General features: G+C 37.2%; 1 protein-coding gene across 2 annotated transcripts in view; it reads left to right on the top strand.

Annotated features, from left to right (window-relative positions):
- LOC121821426 (complement component receptor 1-like protein) overlaps positions 1-14,416 on the top strand; it is a 64,418-nt gene extending 50,002 nt beyond the window's left edge. For both annotated transcript variants that reach the window (XM_076548307.1, XM_076548308.1), the window contains 2 exons: positions 9,392-9,574; positions 12,864-14,416. In XM_076548307.1, coding sequence (XP_076404422.1) covers positions 9,392-9,574; positions 12,864-12,871 — 191 coding nt within the window. In that variant the 3' untranslated portion in view covers positions 12,872-14,416. The remainder of the gene's footprint in view (positions 1-9,391; positions 9,575-12,863) is intronic.
- Positions 14,417-25,190: the final 10,774 nt, after the last annotated feature.

Here is a 25,190-nt window from a genome sequence, read left to right as displayed (position 1 = left end):
TTTCAACTGACTCCCTGAGATGAGGGAGTGTAGCCCTGAGGGGTGATTGCCTCTGGCATCAGCTCTGTCCTTGAGCACCCAGACAAGCAAATGCAACCCACTGGGGGACTGGGCCAGGTGAAGGTCTGATGAGGCAAAACACCTGCCCTAATGGGAGTTTAGAGATGGCGAAAACCTCCCTTGCTAAGCTTGATTCATGAACACAAACCACAGACCCCAAAACCAGAAACAGACAAAAAGCCCTACCTTCAGTAGCAGGGAAAGCCACTGCTGTAGTGTCAGAAACTGTTTCTGGGGTAGAGGGGATAAACTGAGACCAAACTGGGAACTGTCTGGGAGAAAGACTCTGAAGAAACAGAGGGGACAGATTCCTCCCCAGAAAATGCATGACCTGATAAAGCTGCTAGAATTGGAGGCAGATTCAGGGGGAGAGAAAAAGCCCCTGCCTCCAAAAGCAGCTAGCAGAGGTACAGAGTGGCAGACAGATACCTGAAGCTCTGCATGGGGGGGAGGGGGGAGGAACAAGCAAAATTAGAATAAGATCAGTGGGAGAAAATCTCTCTGAAGGAGCTATGGAAAAGCTCTGTTGCAAAAGATCTTGTTTTTCACTGACTGGCTAAGGCAAGGACAAGCCCCGAGCAAAGTTGCTATCAGAAATGCCAGCCTCAATGCCGGCTAACGAGGCAGGTGTGGTTCTGATCCGGGGCCAGTGTCTGATGAAGTTGAAACACCTGTTAAAGCCAGCTGAGGAGAATAGAAACCTCCCAATGTGCCATAGCTGAAAATGTAAAATGCTTGTTCAAATCTCCCGTTGCAAAAGCAAAAAACTTTGTTCAAACCTCCCCAGCAAGAATTTGTAAGCAAGTCTGGTAAAAGAGAACCAGTTGACTCTCAAACCCGATAAGAAATATGGTAATGATATAAGGGACAGATATGGGACTGATATTATTATGGACTGATATAAGGGAAATGCATTCTGGGAAAGGTAATTTTTCCACTAAAGATGGCGACATTACCCTGAAACATTTTTGTCAGCTCTAAAATTAAAATACAGCTTTTAAAAATAAGGAGGAAAATCGTCTAAGGGTTTAAGTGTCAGTTCCAATGAAAAATTGAAAGGATACAGAACTAGGAGCTTCGTGGTTTGGGGCTCCGTTGGTAAAATGCCTTATTTACCCTAATAGCTGTGCAAAGTTTTACGGTAGTTGGATGACAAAAAGCTACCTTTAAGAGCAAACAAGCCACTTTAAAATCCTTAAAACAAGGGAAAACAGTTTATACACTGAACGTTGTCTTAGATATGAAGAAACTTATGTTGAAATTTAAAAAGTTCTTTGCCTTTTGAACAAACTGCCTGCAATGAGTAATTCCTTTGCAAATCTAATGAGGAGACAAGGAAACAGGCATTCAGAAAAGAAATGACTGCTTTATAGATAAGAAACAAACTTCAGAAAATCTAGCTGTCTTACAAAATAGTTGCTTTACCTGAAAGTTCCTTATAAGAAATCAATGCTAAATATCACCCCTGCTAATAACATCAGGAGTTAAAGCTAATGAAGTGAAAATACTAAATCCTGACACTCAAGTGAAATAGAAAGATCCCTGCTCGGGATTATGGAAGGGTCCTGATCCTGTTTTAATATGGGGTCGAGGACATGTTTGAGTTTTTTCACAAGAGGAGAATGAAGCTCGGTGGTTACCAGAGCCATCTGGTAAGGAGCGTGGAACTAAGAAAGCTCCTATGAGGTTCCTATAAAGGAGCCAGAATGAAAGTGGCTCCATTAGTACTTGAGGTTTTGTCACTGGTTTAATGCAAACAGTGAGGAAATAAGAGTTCGGAGCTGTGCTGCTTTTGGCTTTACTAGCTCCTTTAGAAAAATACCTTATATCACCTAATAGCTGTGCAGTATTGGCGAAGAGGTTTACAGCAGCTAAATACGGTAATTTCACCCTCAGCGTGAAGTGAAGTTTTTCAGAAGAACAAACCAAAAGTACTGGTGTAATAGAAACATTAGTCTGAATTGAAGTTCTTAGGGGAGCTATTATGAATTTGGGTAAAGGGACAGCCTCTAGTTAAAAACCGTTTATCGCTGACAGTACATCTCTGCCGGTTCGGAAAGGCTGAGAGAACTGGCAACTTTGGTGTGTGGCTTCCTCCCGAGAATGTTACAAACCCCTAGCAACAAGTATCAAAACTCTATAATGACAACACTCACTAAATCCCAGTGCTTTATAACAAAGCTGACTATAAACTCTAAACTTTAGAAATGATGTATGTACTTCCTGTCTAGTTAAGAGAATCTTTCTAATAGAGATGGTGATAATAATTAAGAGTAAGAAGTAGAAAGATGAAAATAAGATATGTGAGTTTGTAAAAATTCTGTCTTGTTAGATCTGTGTTAAGAAAGCTTTAGGTGTTTGCCTCCTTCAGTAAAGTGGCAGGATACAAGATCAACTCAAAAAAATCAGTAGCCCTCCTATACACAAATGATAAAAGGGCTGAGAAAGAAGTCAGAGAAACATCACCCTTTACAATAGCCACAAATAATATAAAATACCTTGGGATAACACTAACTAAACAAGTGAAAAACCTTTTTGATAAGAACTTTAAATCTCTAAAGAAAGAAATTGAAGAAGATATCAGAAAATGGAAGGATCTCCCATGCTCATGGATAGGTAGGATTAACATAGTAAAAATGGCAATCTTACCAAAAGTAATCTACAGATTCAATGCAATCCCTATCAAAATCCCAACACAATTCTTCACAGACTTGGAAAGAAAAATACTCAACTTTATATGGAAAAACAAAAGACCCAGGATAGCTAAAAGAATCCTATACGATAAAGCAACCCTTGGAGGCATCACCATCCCGGACCTCAAACTCTACTATAGAGCTATAGTAATAAAAACAGCTTGGTACTGGTATAAAAACCGACATATGGACCAATGGAATCAAATTGAAGACCCTGACATTAATCCATGCACATATGAACACCTGGTTTTTGACAAAGGAGCCAAAACTATACAATGGAACAAAGAAAGTATCTTCAACAAATGGTGCTGGCATAACTGGATGTCAATATGTAAAAGATTACAAATAGATCCATATCTGTCACCATGCACAAAACTCAAGTCCAAGTGGATCAAAGACCTAAACATAAATCCAGTTACACTAAACTTAATAGAAAAGAAAATAGGAAGCACTCTTGAACGCATTGGCACCGGAGACCATTTCCTAAATAAAACACCGACAGCACAGACCCTGAGCACAACCATTAATAAATGGGACCTCTCGAAACTGAGAAGCTTTTGCAGGGCAAAAGACACAGTCAGTAAGACAAAAAGACAGCCAACAGATTGGGAAAAGATCTTCACCAACCCCACATCTGACAGAGGATTGATCTCCACAATATATAAAGAACTCAAGAAACTAGACATCAAAGCACTGAACAGTCCAATTAAAAAAATGGGCTAAAGAGCTAAACAGAGAATTCACAAAACAAGAACTACAAATGGCTGAAAGACATTTAAAGAAATGCTCAACATCCTTAATCATCAAAGAAATGCAAATCAAAACGACTCTGAGATACCACCTTATACCTGTCAGAATGGCTACGATCAAAAACACCAATGACAACCAATGTTGGAGAGGATGTGGAGCAAAGGGAACACTCCTCCACTGTTGGTGGGAATGTAAACTTGTACAACCACTGTGGAAATCAGTATGGCGGTTTCTCAGAAAATTAGGAATCGAACTACCTCAAGACCCAGCCATCCCACTCTTGGGCATCTACCCAAGGAATGCTGATTTATACCATAAAGATACATGCTCAGCTATGTTCATAGCAGCACTATTTGTAATAGCCAGAACCTGGAAACAACCTAGATGCCCATCAACGGAAGAATGGATGAAAAAAATGTGGTACATATACACAATGGAGTACTACTCAGCAGAGAAAAACAATGAAAGCATGAAATTTGCAGGCAAATGGATGGAACTAGAAAAAATCATCCTGAGTGAGGTAACCCAAACCCAGAAAGACAGTTATGGTATGTACTCACTCATTGGTGGATTCTAGATATAAAATAAAGAACAATCAGACCACAACCCATAGAACCATAGAGGCTATATATATAGCATGGAGGTCCCTAGGACGACTGTGGCATATAATAAATTTCAGTTTTACTCAATTATTAAAAAAAAAATAGCCAAATGAATGGAAACACATGACCTATGAACCAAAGGCTGAGGGGCTCCCAGCTGGATCAGGCCCTCTGAATAGTAAATTATACAAAAAAGATGATGAGACAACATATGTGCATTGTTGGAACTGATGGTCAGCCCAGCCAGAGCCCTGACAATGGACCTCCTCCAACTGTGAGGACACAGAGCCGTCCTTGTTTATACCAACACATCATCTTGTCCAACACGGTCAGCCTGTCCTTGATGACTTCCATGTGTGGTTTTAAAATTCCAGGTGATACCAATGGCTGGAGAGATGGCTCAGTACTTAAGTGCATTTGTTTGCTGCCCTCCCAGAACATCTAACTTTGGTTCTCAGCACTCATATTGGGTGACTCACAACTGCCTATGACTCCAGCTCAGATTCCTTCTTCTGGCCTCCATGGCCACCTGCACACACGGCATGTATACATACACACATACATAAAAATAAAAACAAATTTTTAAATTAAAAAAAAAAGAAAGCTTTAGGTGTTTGCTAAGTTAAATATATGCTAATGGTAGCCCTATATAAGTTTGTAAAATAGATCTATAGAGTTCCTTTAAGAATATAAGCTTGCAAGAAGTAGCTAAGGTAGTCTTAAGACATGTAGTAATAAGCTTGTAAGAAGTAAAGATACTAGTTGTATATAAGAATTAATAAGAAATATATTTGCTAAAGTAGTTCTATAGTTTCCTTAAAGTATAAATAAGTAGATGTTAATATGTTCTATGTGAGTTTGTAAAAAACGTGTAAATGTTGAATATTAGTCTAAATGCTTTGCAAGGCAAAAAAATGTTATATGTGAGTTTGTGAAAAAGTGTAAATGTTAAGTATGAGTCTATTAATGTATATAGTGAAAACACCTGAGACACAGGAGATAGTGTCCTAGTAGACTGCAAAGTAGGCAGTCTGAATGGTTTCAAAAGCTCCAGAAGCCACTAAGAAGCTAAGAATGGCAGACGCCAGAACCAGCACAACAAGGCATTCGCAGCTGAGATCCGTGGAAAATCGACGCAACACAGAAAAACCTGAGCTAACATCAAAAACGGTGCAGTTTAGAATACTACTGTACCTAAAAAGGTCTCTGGCTTGAGAATAAAAGTTCAGAGACTCTTGTTTGAACAAAAATTAACTGCAAAAAGTTTTGGTTGAAAAATGTCTCTTCATATTTGGAAGTGAAAGCCTGATATCAGAATTTTTCTTGTTTGAACTTTTTGAACTTAAAAATGAGATAAAATTACAAAAAGATTTTGGTTATGGATTTCTCATATTTGGAAGGCTAGTACCAGAATTTATCATTTGAATTTTAAGACTTAAATGAAATAAACAATAGAGATTTCATTGCAATGGGACAGTTTTGAGTAATGACCTAGGAACGGTTTTCTGGAATTGGGTTAAAAATGGAACTGTTTAAATGAAGAAATATATTTCTACTTAGAATCAAGATGCAATTTTGTGTATTCATATATGCTTTATTAACTGGTGATTCATGAATTGTTTTGTGGAACTGTTTATGTAAAAATGGAATTACTTATGGAACTGGTTTTGTGTTACAAAAGGAACTGTTTAAACACAAAAGTTTGGGTTTTCTAACTAGGCTTGAGATTTTGCTTAAAATTATAAAGAAAAGGGAGAGTTAATATTCCTTAGTCTATTTAATTTAAATTGTTGTTTGAGTGGATTAATGTCATGTTTTGTTAGTAAGAAATGCAAATGAGCTATACTGAGACTACTATTAAAGTGTGTAAAGAGTTTTTGCCGGGCGGTGGTGGCGCACGCCTTTAATCCCAGCACTCGGGAGGCAGAGGCAGGAGGATCTTTGTGAGTTCGAGGCCAGCCTGGGCTACCAAGTGAGTTCCAGGAAAGGCGCAAAGCTACACGGAGAAACCCTGTCTCGAAAAACCAAAAAAAAAAAAAAAAAAAAAAAAAGAGTTTTATTAAGAAACTGCTTTTGGATGTTTTGCTAAAAGTTTTCAAAGTGTTAAGGGTTAGATTGAAAATATTGCTTTTCAATATGGGTTTGTAGGAATTGTATAAGTTTGGGTTCCTCTAACTACATTTGAGATTTTGTTTAAAAAATTATAAAGAAAAGGAGGAGCTATGAGATTGAATTATGTTCGCAGAAACCTGTTGATATTAATGCACCCTGGTTTTGTGGAGTTGAGGAAATGTTTAAGTTTGATGTGAATACATCGAAATTTTTCCTATGTTCTGTTAACAAGAAAATTCAAATGACTGAGTTAAAGTTGTAAGAGGGAGAAAATTGTTAACTATATATAGCACCATATATGCTAATTCAAATGGTTCTGTTAAGAGTTTGCTTTGAGTTGTAAGATTGAGAGAATTGTGACTATGTATAGCAATATTTATGTTAACCTGTTAATGGAAATGATGAAGTTAATGGATTCTTTAAGTTTGTAGTTGCCTTAAGAGTTTTTGGTTTAGAAAGGGCTTGAGGCAGCTAAGACTGCTGTGGTCACCTTGAACCTAATTCAAAATAGAAATGCCATCTATATCATCCTCTACTCCCATACTGGGAGGTATAACAGCTATGGAGATTGTTGCAAGCCATTAGTAGTTATTTTTTTATATATTAAGAAGGGGGGACCTGTGGGAGCCCGTTCTCGGGTTCCTCGTGGCTTTACCCAGCAGGTCCGAATAGAGGATGATCAGGACCACGGCCTGAGTGCAGGTGTCTGAGATGGTCTGCACTTGGCTGTGCTGGGGAAAGAGGTCTTTTGCTCCACCCCTTGGTGTCTCTATAAAAACCCTGGGGCAGAGACAGTCAGGGCCCGTTGGAATAGGTTCCAGACCCTCTCGAGGCTATCCTTTATTTTCTATCTGTTTATCTCCGTAAGATTCTCCACCATAAATCCTTCTATCTAATATTTCCTGCTGATTGCACTCAAGAAAACTCTGGGAAGCTGTGGGGGTGGTGGGTAAACGCCCCACAAGGAAGAAACTAGATGATATAAAGGTACATGAAATTATACCTACTTATTGAATTTATTAGTTCAGTCATCAGAGGTTGACCTCTCTTAAGCTGTCATGCTCTTTTATCCCCTCACTGATCTATTTATTAGGCCTATTTCTACTCTGTGGTGTTTACTGACAAAGGTTTCTCCTGTGCCAGGACTTTGTGGGAAAAGAGCAACAAATAGGTCAGAGTCATCCATATTTTCATGAGTTGGTTTTCCAGTTGGGAAAAAAATAACAGGGAAAAAAATTTTTTAAAAAAATTACAGTACATAAATAGCATGATAAATAGTGATATGTGATAAAATAAAACAAATTTATATAAGAATTTATTATGGTACAGGAAGTGGGGGTAGTAAGTCAACATTAAGTCTTCAACATGATGGAGGACCCTTCATTTGCAAACCACTTCCTTACAAAAAACACCAAGGATTCAGAAATTTGCAAATAGGTTAAGTATATGTTGTTTATATGAAACATTAGTAGTTTATCTTACTTGTATTTCCTAAAGCAAAGCAAGCCAGCTTATAAAATTCCATTTTCCTTTTCATTATAAAATGTTCATTTCATGTAAGATTTATTAAAATACATTGCTAGATATCTGTATGCTTTATGGTGAAAGTTTATAGAAATAGTCAATCCACAAGAAGCTGAGGTGTTCAACCAATGCACAGACACAGAAGACTGACAGAAAATATATGTCAACTGTAAATTACTATAGTAAGATAAAATTTCTTTGTTTTTGTTTTTGAAACAAGGTCTCATGCTTTAGAATCATCATATCTGCAAAAATAATCTCTGTAGTTATCTGATGACACCATTGTATATTGATTGGTACTGACAATGGCCTTCAATCACCAAGAGACATTTACTTTGCTAAAGATGATAGTGCATGCTTCAGACAGGTTTCCCTAGAACTTAGTGTCTATGTGACCAAAGCTTCACCTGTCTTCAAACTTGTTGTAAACAGGACTCTTACTATCCCTAGTATAAAGTAGGCAATTGAATGATTGCTTTAAAAAACAAAGCAAGACAAAAAACAGAAGCCTATTTCCAAATCCATTAAGAAATTAGCTTTCTAGGTGATCTAGGACTACTGTCTTCTGGACTTTTAGAATAAACTCTAGTTTAGCATAGCTCAGTTCTGTCTTAGTAAAACCCTCACAGACCCAAAAGTACTAATGTCACTCACATTCACAGGCACCATCATCATATTAGTTATTTTGATTGAAATTAATAGAACTTAAAGTTTTTGTCTCTTTCTAGAACTTTTATTTTTGCCCATATTCTCCAGCTGTCATCAATGGGAAGCATACAGTTACTGTTCTGGAAACTTGTTCTCTGCCCCTCCCCCCAACGCTCTCCACTATTAGCATAATTCATTTTTTCTTAACCAGTAAAGCACACTTTACACCAGTGCCTTTTCATCTGTAGTTCCATCCATCATAGTAGCAAAATCACCTGGAATGTTACTTAGCTCCATTCCAGAACTTGGACTCTGTTCTAAGAAGGGTCAAAGGCTACTTTTAACAAATCAGTCAAAATACTCTAATATAGGAAAACCACACTTGTAGAAATGCCACTTTACGTTGTTCATACCTTTAGAGAGAAACATATTTTAGGTAAATCTTAGACAATTACAACAGAAAAGGAGGTTTTACTTGAAGTTGAGGAAGATATTGATGGCTGGAAAGAAAAAGAAAATCTCAAGAATGAGTTAAATCAAATAAAGGAATTAAATAGAAAGGTAGTATTTAAAATTAGAATTGCAAGTTACTAACTTCTTTGTTCTATGTACAAAAGCAGGCTGGAAGTATTCACTTACTCCAGAGCTAAAATATCAGAGTATGTTCTAAACCTAGAGATTTAACATGAAATTGGTATTTTCTTTAGGTGTGGCTTGCATGGATCCAGGGCTAAACCGTGGCTGTCCTAACTTCTGATCTTTCTAAAAATTTCCAACTGCAGATTTTATAATCACAAGTGTCCCACGTTTCCTCACTGTACACAAAAATTGAAAGTCAGAAAAATATTTAAAGCATAAAAAGTTTGGATGTGTGACAATAATTTTTATTGAAAATATCCCCATTTTTTGTAGAAGGCAAAGTTTGGGGTTGCAAATGTTTCTATAATAACAGTTTCAATTAGCAACAAAATACTAATTTTCTTGTGATTTTTCTAATTGCAGAAGTGATATGTAGCCTCCCACAGGATATGAGTGGAGTCCAGAAAGAGTTGAAAATGAAAGAATATTACTATGGAAATAATGTAACTTTGGAATGTGAGGATGGGTATACTCTAGAAGGCAGTTCTCAGAGCCAGTGCCAGTCAGATGCCAACTGGGATCCTCCTCTGGCCAAATGTGTATCTCGTAAGTACAAAATGTAGGGATTGGAGCCCCTGCCCAGCAAAGTCACTGACTGCCCAGTCATCTATCTATTCTGGTGCCTACTGTGATGAGGTGTTACAGTGTGTAGGGATAAGGGAGCTGAGAGTGTACTGTCTCAAAATACAACAAGTTAGGATGTTAGTAAAATCACTTCAAGTATGACTTCAGGAGTAGAAAATGCAGAAGAAGCACATACACATAGAGAGACACATACCCAAACAGAAAACCACAAAATCAGAAACCATAATATATATAAACAAAAGACCAGTAAGACTTAAAAAAAAAATGCCCACATTAAGCAACATAAGACAGAAAAAAAAATCTCCAATACCATTGTGTTCATTTTGAGTTTGTCAACTACTGCTGGGCATGGGGCCTGTCTTTGAGTGTAGCTTTGTACCCAGTGAGACTCCATTGGAGAAAAATAAGTTTTCATTTGAAAGCTGTTGTCAGTTGGAGATCATGTCCACTTCCCCCTCTCAGTGCTGGGACGCCATCTGGCTTGGAACTATGCAGACCCTGTGCATTCTACCACAGGCTCTGTGCGTTCATATGTGCATCAGTCCTGTTATATCCAAAAGGCATTGTTTCCTCTTCCATCCCCCTGGCTCTTACAGTCTTTCCACCTTGTCTTCTGCAAACACCCTACATTTGATCTTTAGCACTACCAACAAATAAAGAAGCCAACATTTTATAAAAATTATTCACATTTTGGAACTGTTGACCTATTTGAAATGTAAATAAGAAAGTACTAAAGAGATAGAAAATACATATAAAATAGAATAAAAGGTTAATAGTGTTATCATAAAGTACTGTAGTGGTGGTTGTGGTAATGGTAATAATTGTAAAAGTTAAAGTATATTGAACATTTAGTACTGATGTTCAAAGGCTAGTGACAGGCATAAGATAGATAGGTGGTATATGATAGGTATGTAGATAGAAAGATAGATAGATAGATAGATAGATAGATAGATAGATAGATAGATAGATAGATAGATATTCTAATTAAATGCCAATAACCAGGTCATATTCTTAGGGCACCATATTTACAGATAAGGAAACTGAAACATGAAGGGCTTAGATAACTTGCCCCAAACCACAAAAATAATGTAGCCTAGGTACAATCAGTCATGCCACATACCGTTAGACACAGTGCTATAACAAATAAACGAACAAAAGTCCTACATAAATAATTGTCAAGAGGAATAATTTCCAGTACTGTAGTTAAAGGGAGGACAGCTATTAGGTAAAGATACCAAACATCAACCAGAGAAGGAAAGGGTTTATTTGGCTTACACTTCCACATTGTAGTCCATCATCAAAGGAAGCCAGGACAGGAGCTCAAAACAGATCCAGAACCTGGAGGCAGGAGCTGATGCAGAGCCCATGGAGGAACACTGCTTACTGGCTCTCTCAGCCTGTTTTCTTTATGAACCCAGGACCACCAGCCCAGGCATGGCACCATGCACAGTGGGTTGGGCTCTTCCCCCATCAGTCACCAATTCAGAAAATGCCCTATAGGCTTGCCTACACCTGATATTATGTAGGCATTTTCTTAATTGAGATTCCTTCTTCTTAGATAGCTTTAGCAGATGTCAAGTTGACACAAAACTATCCAGCACAGAGTTAGAGACAAAAGGGGCCAAATATGTACCAACTAGAAGGTTCTTGGAATCAGATTTTAGGGTAAATGCCGTGGATTGTGCTGCACCACTTGTGAACTTTTTCTCTGGATTAAGATCTTAACTAAAGCAGCCTCCTTTGGGTTCTTAATCCTCTCAATACCATCTGGTAACAAATCTTTGTGGGGATAAGAGGCGAATAGGAGCATAGAAGGAAGAAAAGACAAAAAAAAAAAAAAAAAACAACAGTATTTGTCCCTATGACTGAGAATAAATTACCCAAAGTAGAGGAAGAACAGATTTGGGGGTTGTAGTGGGTAGCCATTCCAGCTTGGATCTGGAAGTTCCAACCCCCATTGAGACTCTGGCAACTGTCACGCCTACAAGGCGGGGCGAGGGGAGGCGCCTGGAGACCTGAGAGCTGGATGGGCCAGCGCTCTCTCTGTGCGCTCTCTCTGTGCCGGGACACTGAATGGTGAAGGTGGACTGTGCAGAGCTCCGGAGAACACCGCTGGATTGCAATACACCTTCCCCAGACCCTGCAACCTACCTTTCACTTAATTTGTGAGTTACGCCATTAAATAAATATCCTTTTAACTACATGGAGTGGCCAAAATAATTTCACCAATAGGGGGTGAGGGGTAGAAGGGAGGTATGATGGAAGGGAAACTGTGACCAGGATGTAAACTAATGAAAAATTTATTTAAAAAAATACACAAATAAGCTGGAAAGAAAGATTGAGCTATAGGCAAGGCTGTAGTACATTTTCCTAGTTGGTGATTGATTAAGAGGGCCCAGCCAGCCATTGTGGGTGGTGCCATCCCTAGGCTGGTGGTCCTGGCTTCTATAAGAAAGCAGGTTGAGCAAGTCATGATGAGCAAGCCAATAAATAGCATCTTCCATGGCTTCTGCATCAGCTTCTGTCTCTAGCTTCTGGCCCTGTTTCAGTTCCTGTACTGACCTCCTTCAGCAATGAACTACAGTGTGGAAGTGTAAATCAAATGAACCCTCCCCCCAAGTTGCTTTTAGTAATGGTGTTTCATCATAGTAATAATAACACTAAGACAGCAAGGGATGAAGAGCAAGCCAGTAATCAGCATTCCTCTATGGCCTTTGCATCAGTTCTACCTATAGGCTCCTGCCTTGAGTTCCTGCCCTTAGTTCCCTGGATGATGGACTACAGACTATAAGAAGAAATGAACCCTTTCCTCCCAAAGTTACTTCGATCATTAAATTTTACTGCACCAGTAGAAAATGTAACTAAGAAAGTTTATCATTAATTTTATTAAAATGTGACTATTTGATAGAGCCTGTCAATATAGCTCCTCCTTCCAGCTACAGAGCTGTTGATGCAGAAAATATTTTTTTCATTACCTGTTCATAAAAACTATCGAAAGAAGCCTGCATTGACCTGGAAGGGCTATCAGTACACTGTTGCTACTTAGGATTAAATTAACTCTCTAAATGTTTTTGTGACCTTGATCACCTCCAAAAATTTTTGCATACAATGTATTTTGATCATATTCTTTCCCCTCACTCAATCAAAAGGTGGTTGGTTACTCCCATAACATACATCTTGTAGGCATATTGCTGTTGTAGGTCACAGGTTTTGTATCTTGGTGATGCTGATGATTGCTTGTCTCCTCCAGTACAGTGAAAAATACCATCCAGTCCCATGAACACCAGTCACTAAGAGTGAAGCTTCTAGCTGGGAACTGCCAGGGAAGGCATGTAAGATGAGTGACCTGCTGCCAGCAGAGATTGGAGAAAAGGAGACCCAAGATTGTGGACTATCAACCCTCCATGTGTTCCCCTCCGGATCTTCTGCTTAGCATGCCTCTAGAGGGCCAAGGCAGAAATGCCTATGTGTCCCAAGGCCATGCTTTATGGTGTGCACATGTCATGTCCTCCTCCATATAAATACTTCTTGTAATAGTATTTTTCTTCTATCTGATCGTCATGTTCTGTGTTCCTAGATCAATGGTGATTTCTGTGATATAGGAAAGGAGTAAAGTAAATTTCACAGGAAATTATACAGAGATGATCACCCAGGCTGGGGTTAAGGCAGTTATCCAGTTCATGGAAAAGAACCTACAGCCTGGAGAAGCTTTTCAGGCTTGGATAAACTGTACCGAATGTGTGGTCAACTATAGCACATGGTATGATGTGTATCAACACACTGGACTTAAATTGGCCATGATGAATAATTCAGTTTCTGAGGATATACCAAAAGCATTGTGTAAAACTTGAGACCCTAAAAGGGGTATTGGCTGAAGACTGTGGATGGAGTAACATATAGATGGGATGACAGACTAGAAGTGTGGGAACCTAGAATAAGAAAAAAAAATAGTGGCCTCCACCAAGAAAGGGAGATGGCAACTTTAATCCAGATACTTTTTATTCCTCCTGAAGGAGTGTGGAGATAATGTGACAGTGATGGAGAGATTGCTACAAGTTTTATTGGGTTCCTAGATTAAAAAGAGCTGCCAGGAAAGGTAAGCTTCCTTTCATGGAGACTCTAAAAATTGGGTTGTCTTCCTTGGAATTGTTGGGATATAGAAGGACAAAAGTTGCTGATTTGCAAGGACAGATTTCTTGTCTGAGGTCATTGTGGCCCACCAGTCATGGGCCTTGGTGTTTGCAGAGAGCTGAGGAGAAACTTAGGCAGCTGCAGGGGTCTTGAGGTTGGAGCAGGCTGTGTGAGAAGGAAATGTCTGGTACATTGACCACTGTTCTTATTTTTACCTTTTTTTGTGAAATTGCATGTTGCTAGCCTCTGGGTCAAGTGCTCAGAAGATTGTATAATCATTAATAATAAAAATAGATTATGCTTGCTTTGGTGTTAAGTTTGGGATATTCCTGTGTTTCGTAAAAGATGATAAAAAATATATTGGTGATTTTCTAAGAATAACCTTTGAAATCATGAGAATATTTTGTATTGGGTGATTTCCCCTTTTCTTCCTGTTCCCACTTTACTTATGATAATAAAAGACTGAGGTTACCGGGGCAAAGGCAGAAGCTAAGAAAAGTTAGAGAAGTTAGAGAAACTAAGAGAAGCAAAGAAAAGTAAGAGAAGCTAAGAAAAACAAAAGAAACTAAGAGAAGTTAGAGAAGCTAAGAGAAGCTAGGGAAGCTAAAGAAACTAGCAGAGAAGCTACTTAGCAACTGCAGAAGCCCGAAGTGACCTGTCAGCTTGCACGAACACTGTCTCTAACTCGTTACTGCGCCTTCCAGGTATCCCACCCTTCAGACCTCCCAAACTGCTAAGACTGGTCCCCGGCAGGAAACCAACTCAGTTTAATGATATAAGTGGTGTGTTCAATAAAAGGACCTTGCCATCGGGTTATGGAGGGTAATCAATAGCCTTGGCAATAAACTGTGATATTCAGGGGTGGTATATGTAACCCCTTTGGACAATGACTTAACAAGGTGAACTAATTCTTGGCACTGGAAGTTTTATTGGTGGCGTAAGATGTCTAGTTGGAGAATTGTTTCTCACATTGTATGGTGACTATATTTAAATTACTTTATTATATGTATATATTTTAGGAATCTTTTACAGCAGTAGGTTTCCATATGGCTTTTTAGAAGGCCTTTAGTGTTAGTTGTCCCTTCCCATAAACTTTCCTTTACACTGCTCTCCAGTCTCCCCCTTTCAAACCTACTATTCTAGTTTGCCCTTTATCTCTTTATAACATGATGTTCTAGTTCTCCTTTCTTGGAAAAATCCCCTCTTCCCTCCCTGGTCCCTGTCTATCTAGCCTCTGTGGTTATTCTGATTAAAACACACAGTCTAAACCTTAATAGTTAACATATATATGTAAGAGACAACATTCAATATATGTGTTTGTGAGTCTGGGTTACCTCACCAAGGATGATTGTTTCAGTCTCCATCTACTTACCTGCAAATTTCTTGATTTTTTTTTAACAGTCAATTATTTTCCATTGTGTAAATGTACCACATTTATATTATCCATTTATCTTCAAATGATGTATAGCTAGGCTGTTTCCAATTTCTGGCTATTATATATAGAACAGCAATGAACATTGATGATCAAGTATCTCTGTAGTAAGATGTAGAGTCCTTTGTGTATAAACCCATGAGTTGTATAGCTGGATCTTGTGTTAGATTGATTTTCAGCTTTTTGGGGAATCTCCACATAGATTTCCAAAGAGGCTGTACCAATATATATTTCTACCAAAAAGAATAAGGGTTTCCTACATCCTTGCCATAATGTGCTGTCATTTGTTTTATTTCTTGTGGCCATTCTGACTTGGGTAATGTGAAATCTCAAAATAATTTGAATTTTACCTTCCATGATGGCTAAAAATATTAAATATTTTTAAATGTTTACAAACCATTTGTGTTTCATTCTTTGAGAACTCTGTTTAATTCTATACCCCATTTTCAATTAGCTTTTTTTTTGATGTTAAGTTTTTTTAGTTCTTTGTATATTCTAGATACTAATCATCTCTCAGATGTATAATTTGAAAGATCTTTTCCCATTCTGTAGGCTGCTGCTTTGCATGAATGATAGTGTCCTTTCTATACAGAGGTGTTGCAACACTATGAGGTACCATTAATTAATTGTTGATCTTAGTGCTTGTGCTATTGATGTCTTGTTCAGAAAATCCTTCCTGTGCCAATGAATTAGAGGTAATTTCCCACTTTTTCTTTATGAGACTCAGGGTTTCTGGTCTTATATTAAAGTCCTTGGTCCATTTGCAGTTGGTTTTTGTTTAGAGTGATAGATAGGGATCTATTTCCACTCTTCTACATGCAGCCACCCAGTTTGACTGGCACCATTTGTTGAAGGTGGTGTTTTGTTTTCTATTCTCCAGTGTGTATGTTTGGCTTCTTTGTCCAAAGTAAGGTGTCTAGGTCTTCAAGTCTATTCCATTGATCAACATGTTTGTTTATACAAATACCATGCTGTTTTTGTTGTTGGTTTTTGCTCATTTCCCAGCTCCCAAATAAATCACACACAGAGGATTATTCTTAATTATAAATGTTCAGCCTTAGCTTAGCTTGTTGATAGCCAGCTTTTCTTAACTTATCCTGTCTCTTTTGCCTTGGGGTTTTTCCTGTTCTCTTACTTCTATAAATCTTACTCTTACTCTGTGGCTTGCTGTTTAGTTGGATGGCTGGCCCCTGGAGTCCTCCTTCTACTCTGCTACTTCTTTTCTTCCCTAGATTTCTCCTATATATTCTCTCTGCCTGCCAGCCCCACCTATCCTTTCTCCTACCTTGCTATTGGCCGTTCAACTCTTTAATAGACCATCAGGTGTTTTAGACAGGTACAGTAACACAGCTTCACAGAGTTAAACAAATTCAACATAAACAAAAGTAGAACACCTTAAAATAACATTCTACAACAGTTTTTATTACAGTAGCTCTGTAATACAACTCTGAAATCTGAGATGGTAATAACTCCAGTAGTTCTTTAATTATTCAAAATTATTTTTAGATATCCTGAGTTTTTTGTGTTTCTATAGGAAATTAAAGATTGTTAGTTTTTTCTTTTAATTTCTGTGGGGAATTGTGTTGAAATTTTGATGTGGATTGCATTGAATCTGAAGGATACTTTCTGTAGGGTGACCATTTTAATTCTACTGATCCATGAGCATGATAAGTTTTTCCATTTTCTTGTGTCATCTTCAATTTCTTCAGAATCTTCTAAAAGTTTTTGTTATACAAGTTTTTCACTTGCTTAGTTAGAATTATAGAAAGACATTTTTGAGGTTATTGCAAAAGCTTCTATTTCCTTGATTTGTTCTCAGTATGTTTGTCATTTGTATATATAAAGGCTACTGATTTTTGTGTGTAAATATTTCATCCTACAACTTTGCTGAAAGTGTTTAGCAGCTTCAGAAGTTTCCTGATGGAGTCTATAATGTATAAAATCATATAATTCTCAAGTAAAGATACATGACTTCTTGATCTCCTTCAGTTGTTTTATTGCTCTAGCTAAGACTTCAAGTACTATATTCAATAGATATATCCATGTTTTGTTCTTGATTTTAGTTTTGTTTTAGATTTATTCTTTACTGTTTTACTGAAGTGTTCTATAGATGTATATTATGACCATTTGATTTATGGTTTAGTTAACTCCAGGGTGTTTCTATTAGGTTTTCATCTGGATATTTTTTTTAATGATGGAGAATTTATTATAGCCAAAAAAAGAACAAAATAAAATTATTTTTTATCTAATAAGGTGTCATATTGGTAGAGGCACATATGTGTAAGTCTGATGACCTGAGTTTGATCCCTGTATTCCACAAGACAGCAATAGAGCACAACATCTCCCAAGAGTTGTCCTTCTACCTTAACATATGCATTGTGGAATGTGTGCTATTATTTATTCTCTCTCTTCTCATTCTGCTCTCTTTCTCTCTCCCTCTCTCTATCTCCTCATCCTCATTAAATAAATAAATAACATTAAAAAAAGTAATTGTTGGTATGGTGGATTAATATGAGAAGCGCACTTACCAAAAAAGAAAAATCAATTTTATAACCAATATATTATTTCATACTAAAGATGGTGGTAGCATGAAATGTGGTGAAAGATAAGAAAAGTGTTAGTAGATAGAATTATATAGAATGAAAACAGGTGAGAGCTGGAAAAATGACACTGTCATTAATAGTACTTGCTCTTCTTCCAGAGACCTAAGTTCAGTTCCCATCTCCTACATTAGGCAGCTCACAACTGTCACTCTAGATATAGAGGATCTTAAGGTTTCTCTGGCCTCCACAGGCATGCACATACATGGGATGCAAATATACACACAGACACATACATAAACAAAAAATATAAAAAGAATAGATATAAGTGAATCTCAAAATGAATTATATGTGAAAGTGTAAAAAGATAGATATCTGCCATAGATCTGCTTGAGATCTATGTTATGTAACCGGATATATTTACTTGTAGCAAAAAAATAAAATGTGAAAAATGGAGGGAAAGGAATAAACCTAGGAAATTCTAGCATTTAATAGCAAGGTAAATGAAGATGAGCCTTTAATAACATGAATTATATAAATTATATAAAATGGCTATTTTTGCTTTAGCAAAGTAGGGAACTAATATAGAATCCCTGTAAACCAACAGAACATTTTTTTCAAAGAGAAAGAACACAGAAAGTATTTGTTTAGTTTGGCAATATTAAAGTGATTGTTAATCTTGGTAAGAGAGACCACTTTGAACCAGATGGAACATTGATGAGATGAAAGTTTTGGGGAAGGATAGATCATCTGTAGTTCAAGAGACTACATAATAAGATGGGCACTGACAGTGAGAAGAATGGGTGTTAGTTAAATAGGATCTGGGCAAGTGTTAGGTAAAATGCTTTTAAAAAATTTTACCCCTATCAAATGTCATGGAAATGTTCCTACATTTTAAGCCATATTCATACAGCAAGAGTAAAATGTTTTTGAAAGAGTCTGAGAATCGTATAATATGAGGGCTCATGTGACAGGCCTTAGTTTTTTGTTTTGGTTTGTTTTGGTTTTGGAGGTTTTTTTGAGACTGGGTTTCTCTGTGTAACAGCCCTGGCGGTCCTGGTACTTGCTTTGTAGACCAGGCTGGCCTCAAACTCACAGATATCCACCAGCCTCTGTCTCCCGAGTACTGGGATTAAAGACATGAGCCATCACCACCTGGCAATATGATCATTTTTAAATAGAAAATTAGGGAGGAGAAAGGGTAAGGCAAAGTCAGGAGATTGCTATGATTCATAGCAGGAAATTGAGAGAATATATCTCTGGGGTTCTCAGTGAAGCTTCGAGGCATGAAAGTATTGAAAGAGTAGGGAGTTAAGTACAAAATAATATCCAAGACAACAAATTAACAGAGGAGAACAACTGTATAGTTGCCATCATGTTGAAGACCTGTTTAATACGGATTGCCTTGAATTTACCCACAGATAGAACCAATTTTGTGACTTTCTTTTTTTTTTCTAATTTCCTTGTTTTTGCTTTTGTTTTGTTTCATTTAATTTGGTTTAGCTTAGTAACAAGATCTTGCTATGTAGCCCAGCTCATCTGCAACTTAAGAATCACAGCCTGGCGGCGGCGGCGGCGGCGGCGGCGGCGGCGGCGGCGGCGGCGGCGGCGCCGCCTTTAATCCCAGCACTCGGGAGGCAGAGCCAGGCAGATCTCTGTGAGTTCGAGGTCAGCCTGGGCTACCAAGTGAGTTCCAGGAAAGGCGCAAAGCTACACAGAGAAACCCTGTCTCGAAAAACCAAAAAAAAAAAAAAAAGAATCACAAGGTCCTTCTGCTCCAACTCCCTAAGTCCATGAGTGCTGGAATTAAAGAATTGCCCTACCATATCATCTTTGCCATACGACTTTCAATGGTAGTACTCCAGAACAAAGAAAGTAGAAAACACAGTTGAATCCTGATTTGGGGTTTTCAAAACACTGCTGATAAGTCAATAGAGGCAAAGAACCTTCTATTTTGGGGATGAATCTTCTTCAACTTGTGCTTTATAACTTCTAGACTGGTTGAAGAAGTTACTGAAAAGTAGGAAGGTAGATGTGAATAACGGGGAAGAGAGAGGCAGACATTCCCATATAAGTCAAATAGGAATTAAATGGTGTTACCTTTGAATGCATATGCTAGATTTAGAGGAGACTGTAGATAGAGCAGAACACCTCATTTAATGGTTTTAGAAGTGGTACAAAATTACACCACAGCCAGGGTTAGAGGGGCATCAAGAAAGTAGTTTGCTAGTAGTGCTTTCTTGGAACCATGTGAAATCTGAACCTCCATCTTCAGAGTCAATATAATACCAATTATAATATTTAACCGTGACATTGAAGTGTACATTGCTTTTTAAATAAATGAGAAGGGATAAATTCACATGTTCAGTCTCTGAATGTATTTTCACTGATATTATTTACATGTTTTCAACTAGTAGCAATAATAAATAAAACCTTATATTTAGGATTGCATACTTCTCAATAACATTCAAATTTCATTTGACAATTTAAGGTTTTTTAACACTGTGCTTTGCAACCCTGATGATCACCAGAATCTTCTAGAGACTTTGTATGACATCTCTGCCCACAGCTCACCTGATTCAGTGACTCTCAGACAGGGCATGGGAATTGGTATATTAAAATGAAAGTATTTTCCCAAGAAAGTCTGAAAATCAGTTAATAATGGCAACTATTGCTCCAAGAAAGAAGGAAACATTTCTCAGTTGACTTGCCTCTGTTTTCTGAATTCCTCAACAAAAACTTCTGTAGGATACTTCAAAGGAGCCTGCTTGAAAGCTGGAAGGAGTGACCAGACCACAAGCCTAATTAATTGAAGCCTAAATTTATATCTTATGAAGCTACTTTATGAATTTTGAGAATTTTAATTAGTAGCTCTTTTGGGAATACATACTTTATGATTTATAAGAGTAATATCTAATAATTTTATTAAAACACTATCATAATTGCATGTTAAACTACTATAAAATGTATAATTACTTGTGATATTAATTTCAACATTTTCTTATTCTCTTATATTCCCTTAATGTCTGAGTTTTGAAAATGAAAAGATAGTTTGCCAAGAAACTGTAAAAACCTAGGTTAAAAATGAAGATGGTGAAAACTATTCGTATTGCAAAAAGAATAAAGAAAATACAAATTTGAGTGATTGATGAAATTTATATTTCTACAGGTTTCAAAAATTTCTACTGCAGTGAATTTCTTTAAGTACCTTAAGTTCATGGCTGGGACAAAGCCCAGTTGTAAAGCCCTTAGCTAGGTTACATAAAGTCCTAGGTTCGATCTGAGACAACATACAAATAGTACATCTAGTGTTATTTAAAATTATGTGATTTAAATGATGTCATTAATGTAATTAATGCAATTAATAACATTAGCTTATTTTTCAACCCAAAAATAGAGACTTAAAACTAAATTTCAAATTTGCTGTTGTCAAGCTTGCTCATCTAGGAAGGCACCAGAAAGAAGAAGAATTGAAAAGCAAGTGCAATGGACCTTGTTTCCTGTTTCCTATGGAAACTCTTCTGAGAGTTTAAGGTGAAACCCATAGGAGAAGGAAGGAAGTGAATTTAATTATGTAAGTCATGTCAACCAGAGACTGCTTGTTTAAAATAATACACAAAGACTAACTCCTGGTGGAGTAAAATTAACCCTTTTAAAGTTCACACATTTGGAAATATAATTTAACTAAAATTTATTTTGAAATATATGTATGGTTTATGAGTTTGTGCCTGTTAAACTGATTGCATTGTATTCTTTGTTGTTTAGTTGGCTTCATTTGTTTTATTTATTTGTTTGCTTGGGTTTTTTTTTTTATATATTTTTGAGACAAGGTCTCACTACACTGTATAGGCTGGCATCAAACTCACAACCCTCCTGCCTCAACTTCCCTGATTTTGGGATCACAGTTTTGTACCATTATAACTGGCATCACTTTAAATCTTGCAAAAAAATATTTTTAACAACTAATGGCCCAAATATAGAACCAAGTCTGTCTTCTCAGAGACATGGAAGAATTTTTGTGGCAATTATATGGAATTTGTGATGAATATTAAGTAAGGTCAAGTAGCCAAAGCACATAGGAAAATGACACTACAAAGCAATATTGACCTTGGAAAACTTTTAGGGCAAAACACACTTGAATAAATATTATAAATATAACTGCAAATATGGATAATTTGAAAGTTAAACTTTTACTTTCAAATGTTAAAAGGCCTGAGTTCAATATGCCAGCTAATGGCTTAAGAGAAGTATATGAAAAAACAAAAAACTTTACATTGCCATTATCTTTGCATGAGTCAGTAATGTTATAAAATTGTCTAATTTACTCTTAAGACACATCTACTATAAAAGTACATTGTTCTGGAAAATTGAGGTGATAATTACATCTTTTTCTTTGTTGAAGGCACTACACAATGTTTAGATTAGCTTTGTCTACTACATTTTAGGACCATGAACAAAGTGGTTTTATACTTCAATAGTTTTATCCATAACATAATTCATTTAAGAAGTAAAAGTTGATTTATAGAATGGGACAGTATATCTGTGTCAAATATGTGATGAAAAGCTCCACTTACTCTATAGTTCCAAATGGCAGTTCTTAGTAAGGCTACTAATTGGAAAGAAAAGCTGGGTGAGCACAAGTGTTCTTAGTTCACAAGAGGACCTAGTTTGATCCCCAGCACCAATAAGGAAGTGAAGAAAGAGAAAAAGAAAGGGAAGGAGTTGAGGCTCACTAGAGAGTGGAATAGAAGAATACAAATTGTTAGAAAGGGGAAGGTTAGGTAAAACAAGGCAGGGCTAGATAGGAGGAAGAGAGGGCAATACAGAAGGAGAGGAAGAGAACACAAAAGGGAGCAGGAAAGAAAATTAATAAGGAGAAAAGAAAAACTTAGAGCAAATTTTGCCTTTATGCCAAAAGAAGTAAAGAGCAAATGACTTAAGGAATTTCAAGACCAGAGAGAACTAGTCACAAAGATGTGGATGAATGGAAAAGTAGAATGTCTTGCATAAGGTCCCTAGAAGTTTTCAGATATTAGTGCCAATCTGTCTACATAAAAATAATTAGAAGATAATTAGAAACACAAATTTGTCTGGGGCTTCTGAGTTATTCAACCTGAGTTCAGGTACAGGAACATGTTAGGTGTAGACTGGGAACCTCTTAGATTTAGGCACAAAATTTTGCCGTGTGGAGACACAGGAGTTTATTTAGCAAAGACAGGGAATGTGTTGGGTGCAAGCACAGGAATGTGTATCCTTGAGATGCCCAAAGCTGATTGGGATGCCCACCATGTTTGGAAATCATTCACATTGTTCTTAAAATTGTACTCTGTAGCAGGAATCTTAAATGGTCTTATTAATAAAATCAAACCTTGGAGCCAGGTATTGGGGTGAATGCTGGAAGATCAGAGACACAAAACAAGCCACAGCTATCTCACCTTGCCAGTTCTTCAGCTGATCCTGTTTCCTCAGACTGGAAGCCTCTGAGTCCTCATCCAAATGGATCTCAGCTGAACTGCTGCTCAAAGCCTAAAACCTTAACCAACCTAGTTACTGGTCCTCATGCCTTATATACCTTTCTGCTTTCTGTCATTACTTCCTGGGATTAATGCTATTTCCAGTGTGGCCTTGAATTCACAGAGATCCATGCCTCCAGAAGTCTAGGATTAAAGGTGTGAGTGCCACCATTTTCTAGCCTCTGTATCTAGTGGCTGTTCTGTTCTCTGACCCCAGATAAGTTTATTAGGGTGCACAATATTTTGGGGAACATAATACCACCACAGTACTCCACATCTATCATCCCAAGCCATTAAAAAATGATGCTATGGGGCTGGGAGATGGCAAAGTTGTGTATCAGTGTTATCATGCAAACATAAGAACCCAAGTGAAAAGGTTAATAATTCCAGTACTGTGGACGTGGAGAAAGGAAGATCTCTGGGGTATGGGCCAGTCAGTTTAGCCAAATCAGTGAGAGCCAGGCCAATGAGAGACCTTGTCATAAAATCAAACAAAAACAAGGTGGATAGTCCCTGAGAAACAACTCTCAAGTTTGTTGTATGACCTACACACACACACACACACACACACACACACACACACACACACACACACAGATGTGTATATACTCACACATATGTATGATATAGACATAGACATATATTTACATATACTTATAAGATCATGTTGTTGGACAAATGAACTAATGAAATATTCAATGAGGTTATAGTTTTAGTATATTTTAATTTTTCATTACATAATTTGTAAGACATCCTAAAAATATAATCTGAAAAAGAAGTTGGAAGCATTGAAAAATGAAAGAAAAACTAGACAGAGTGGCACATGCCTGCAATCGTAGCACTTGGGAATCTGAGGTAAAAATATTGCAATTCTGATGCCAGCCTGAGCTACATAGAGAGTTCTAGGTCAGCCTGTAGCATATAGAAAGCCCATGTCTGGAAAAAGAAAGAAAAGAAACAAATTAAAACAAATGCTATTTTGTTTATTATTTCATTATTCAATTAACTAAGCTGAAACCATGGATGTTTGCCAGTTGCTAAAGAAACCCCAGCATTGAGTATAATACTCCTTAACCATCCTGCAGAAAGCACCGATGTTTCTTGGTCTTGTATAGGGATTTTCCAAAAAGCAGAAAAGGACACTTTGTCCAATGATCCCAATGGGAATTCATTAAAAATATTAGAAAGTTGCTGATTATTAAAAGTTTCACAAAGCACAAATGTCCTTTAATAAACATGAACATAAGCCAGGCACACTCAAGAACTGTAATTGCTCTCTGTTACCAACTTCTGGATTCTACTTCCCTGTGTACATTCTTACTTGAGGCATCAGGAGGACCTTGAAGAATAATTTGTTCCTTAGAGCAATGATTACTGAGTTGAAAAAAACAGAAAGACAGAATTTTTACAGATGAAGTTGCTGACCCTCTTTCAATATATTTGTCTTGAAAGTGCTGAAGACTTAAAATTCACAAAATACAAGTCCATAAATAGTTAAGAACTGTAGAATCAGAATCTCCTTTTACTAATGATACAATGAAATTCAGAGTGGCACAGCCTGACCAAGGCCTCTCCATAGATACTAATAGTGTAATAGGGTTTGCACTGGAATCTGAGCCTCTATTTTCAGACACCATATTAGTACTTTTTGTCACCATGACCAAAATACATAATAGAAATTGTCAAAGTCAGGAGAGATCCATTTTGTTTTATGGTTTCAGAATGTTTCAAACCATCTTAGTTGGAATACATGGTGGAGCATCTTAATTCATGGCAATGGATACAATACATGAAGAATTAGAAAATAGGCCAGAACTGGAGGCCTCACAAATAGTTACATTTCTCCATCTAAACCTCTCTTTCTAAAAGTTCCAATGCCTCCCACAACTAGAGAACAAGGTTAAACACATGAACCTGTAGGGTACATTTCAGATTCAAACAATATCAGGCACAGGAGAATA

Source organism: Peromyscus maniculatus, chromosome 11 (genome assembly GCF_049852395.1).
Source record: "Peromyscus maniculatus bairdii isolate BWxNUB_F1_BW_parent chromosome 11, HU_Pman_BW_mat_3.1, whole genome shotgun sequence".
Classification (NCBI taxonomy): domain Eukaryota; kingdom Metazoa; phylum Chordata; class Mammalia; order Rodentia; family Cricetidae; genus Peromyscus; species Peromyscus maniculatus.
The sequence above is the reverse complement of the archived record's forward strand: the minus strand, read 5'-3'. Positions and strand labels throughout refer to the sequence as shown.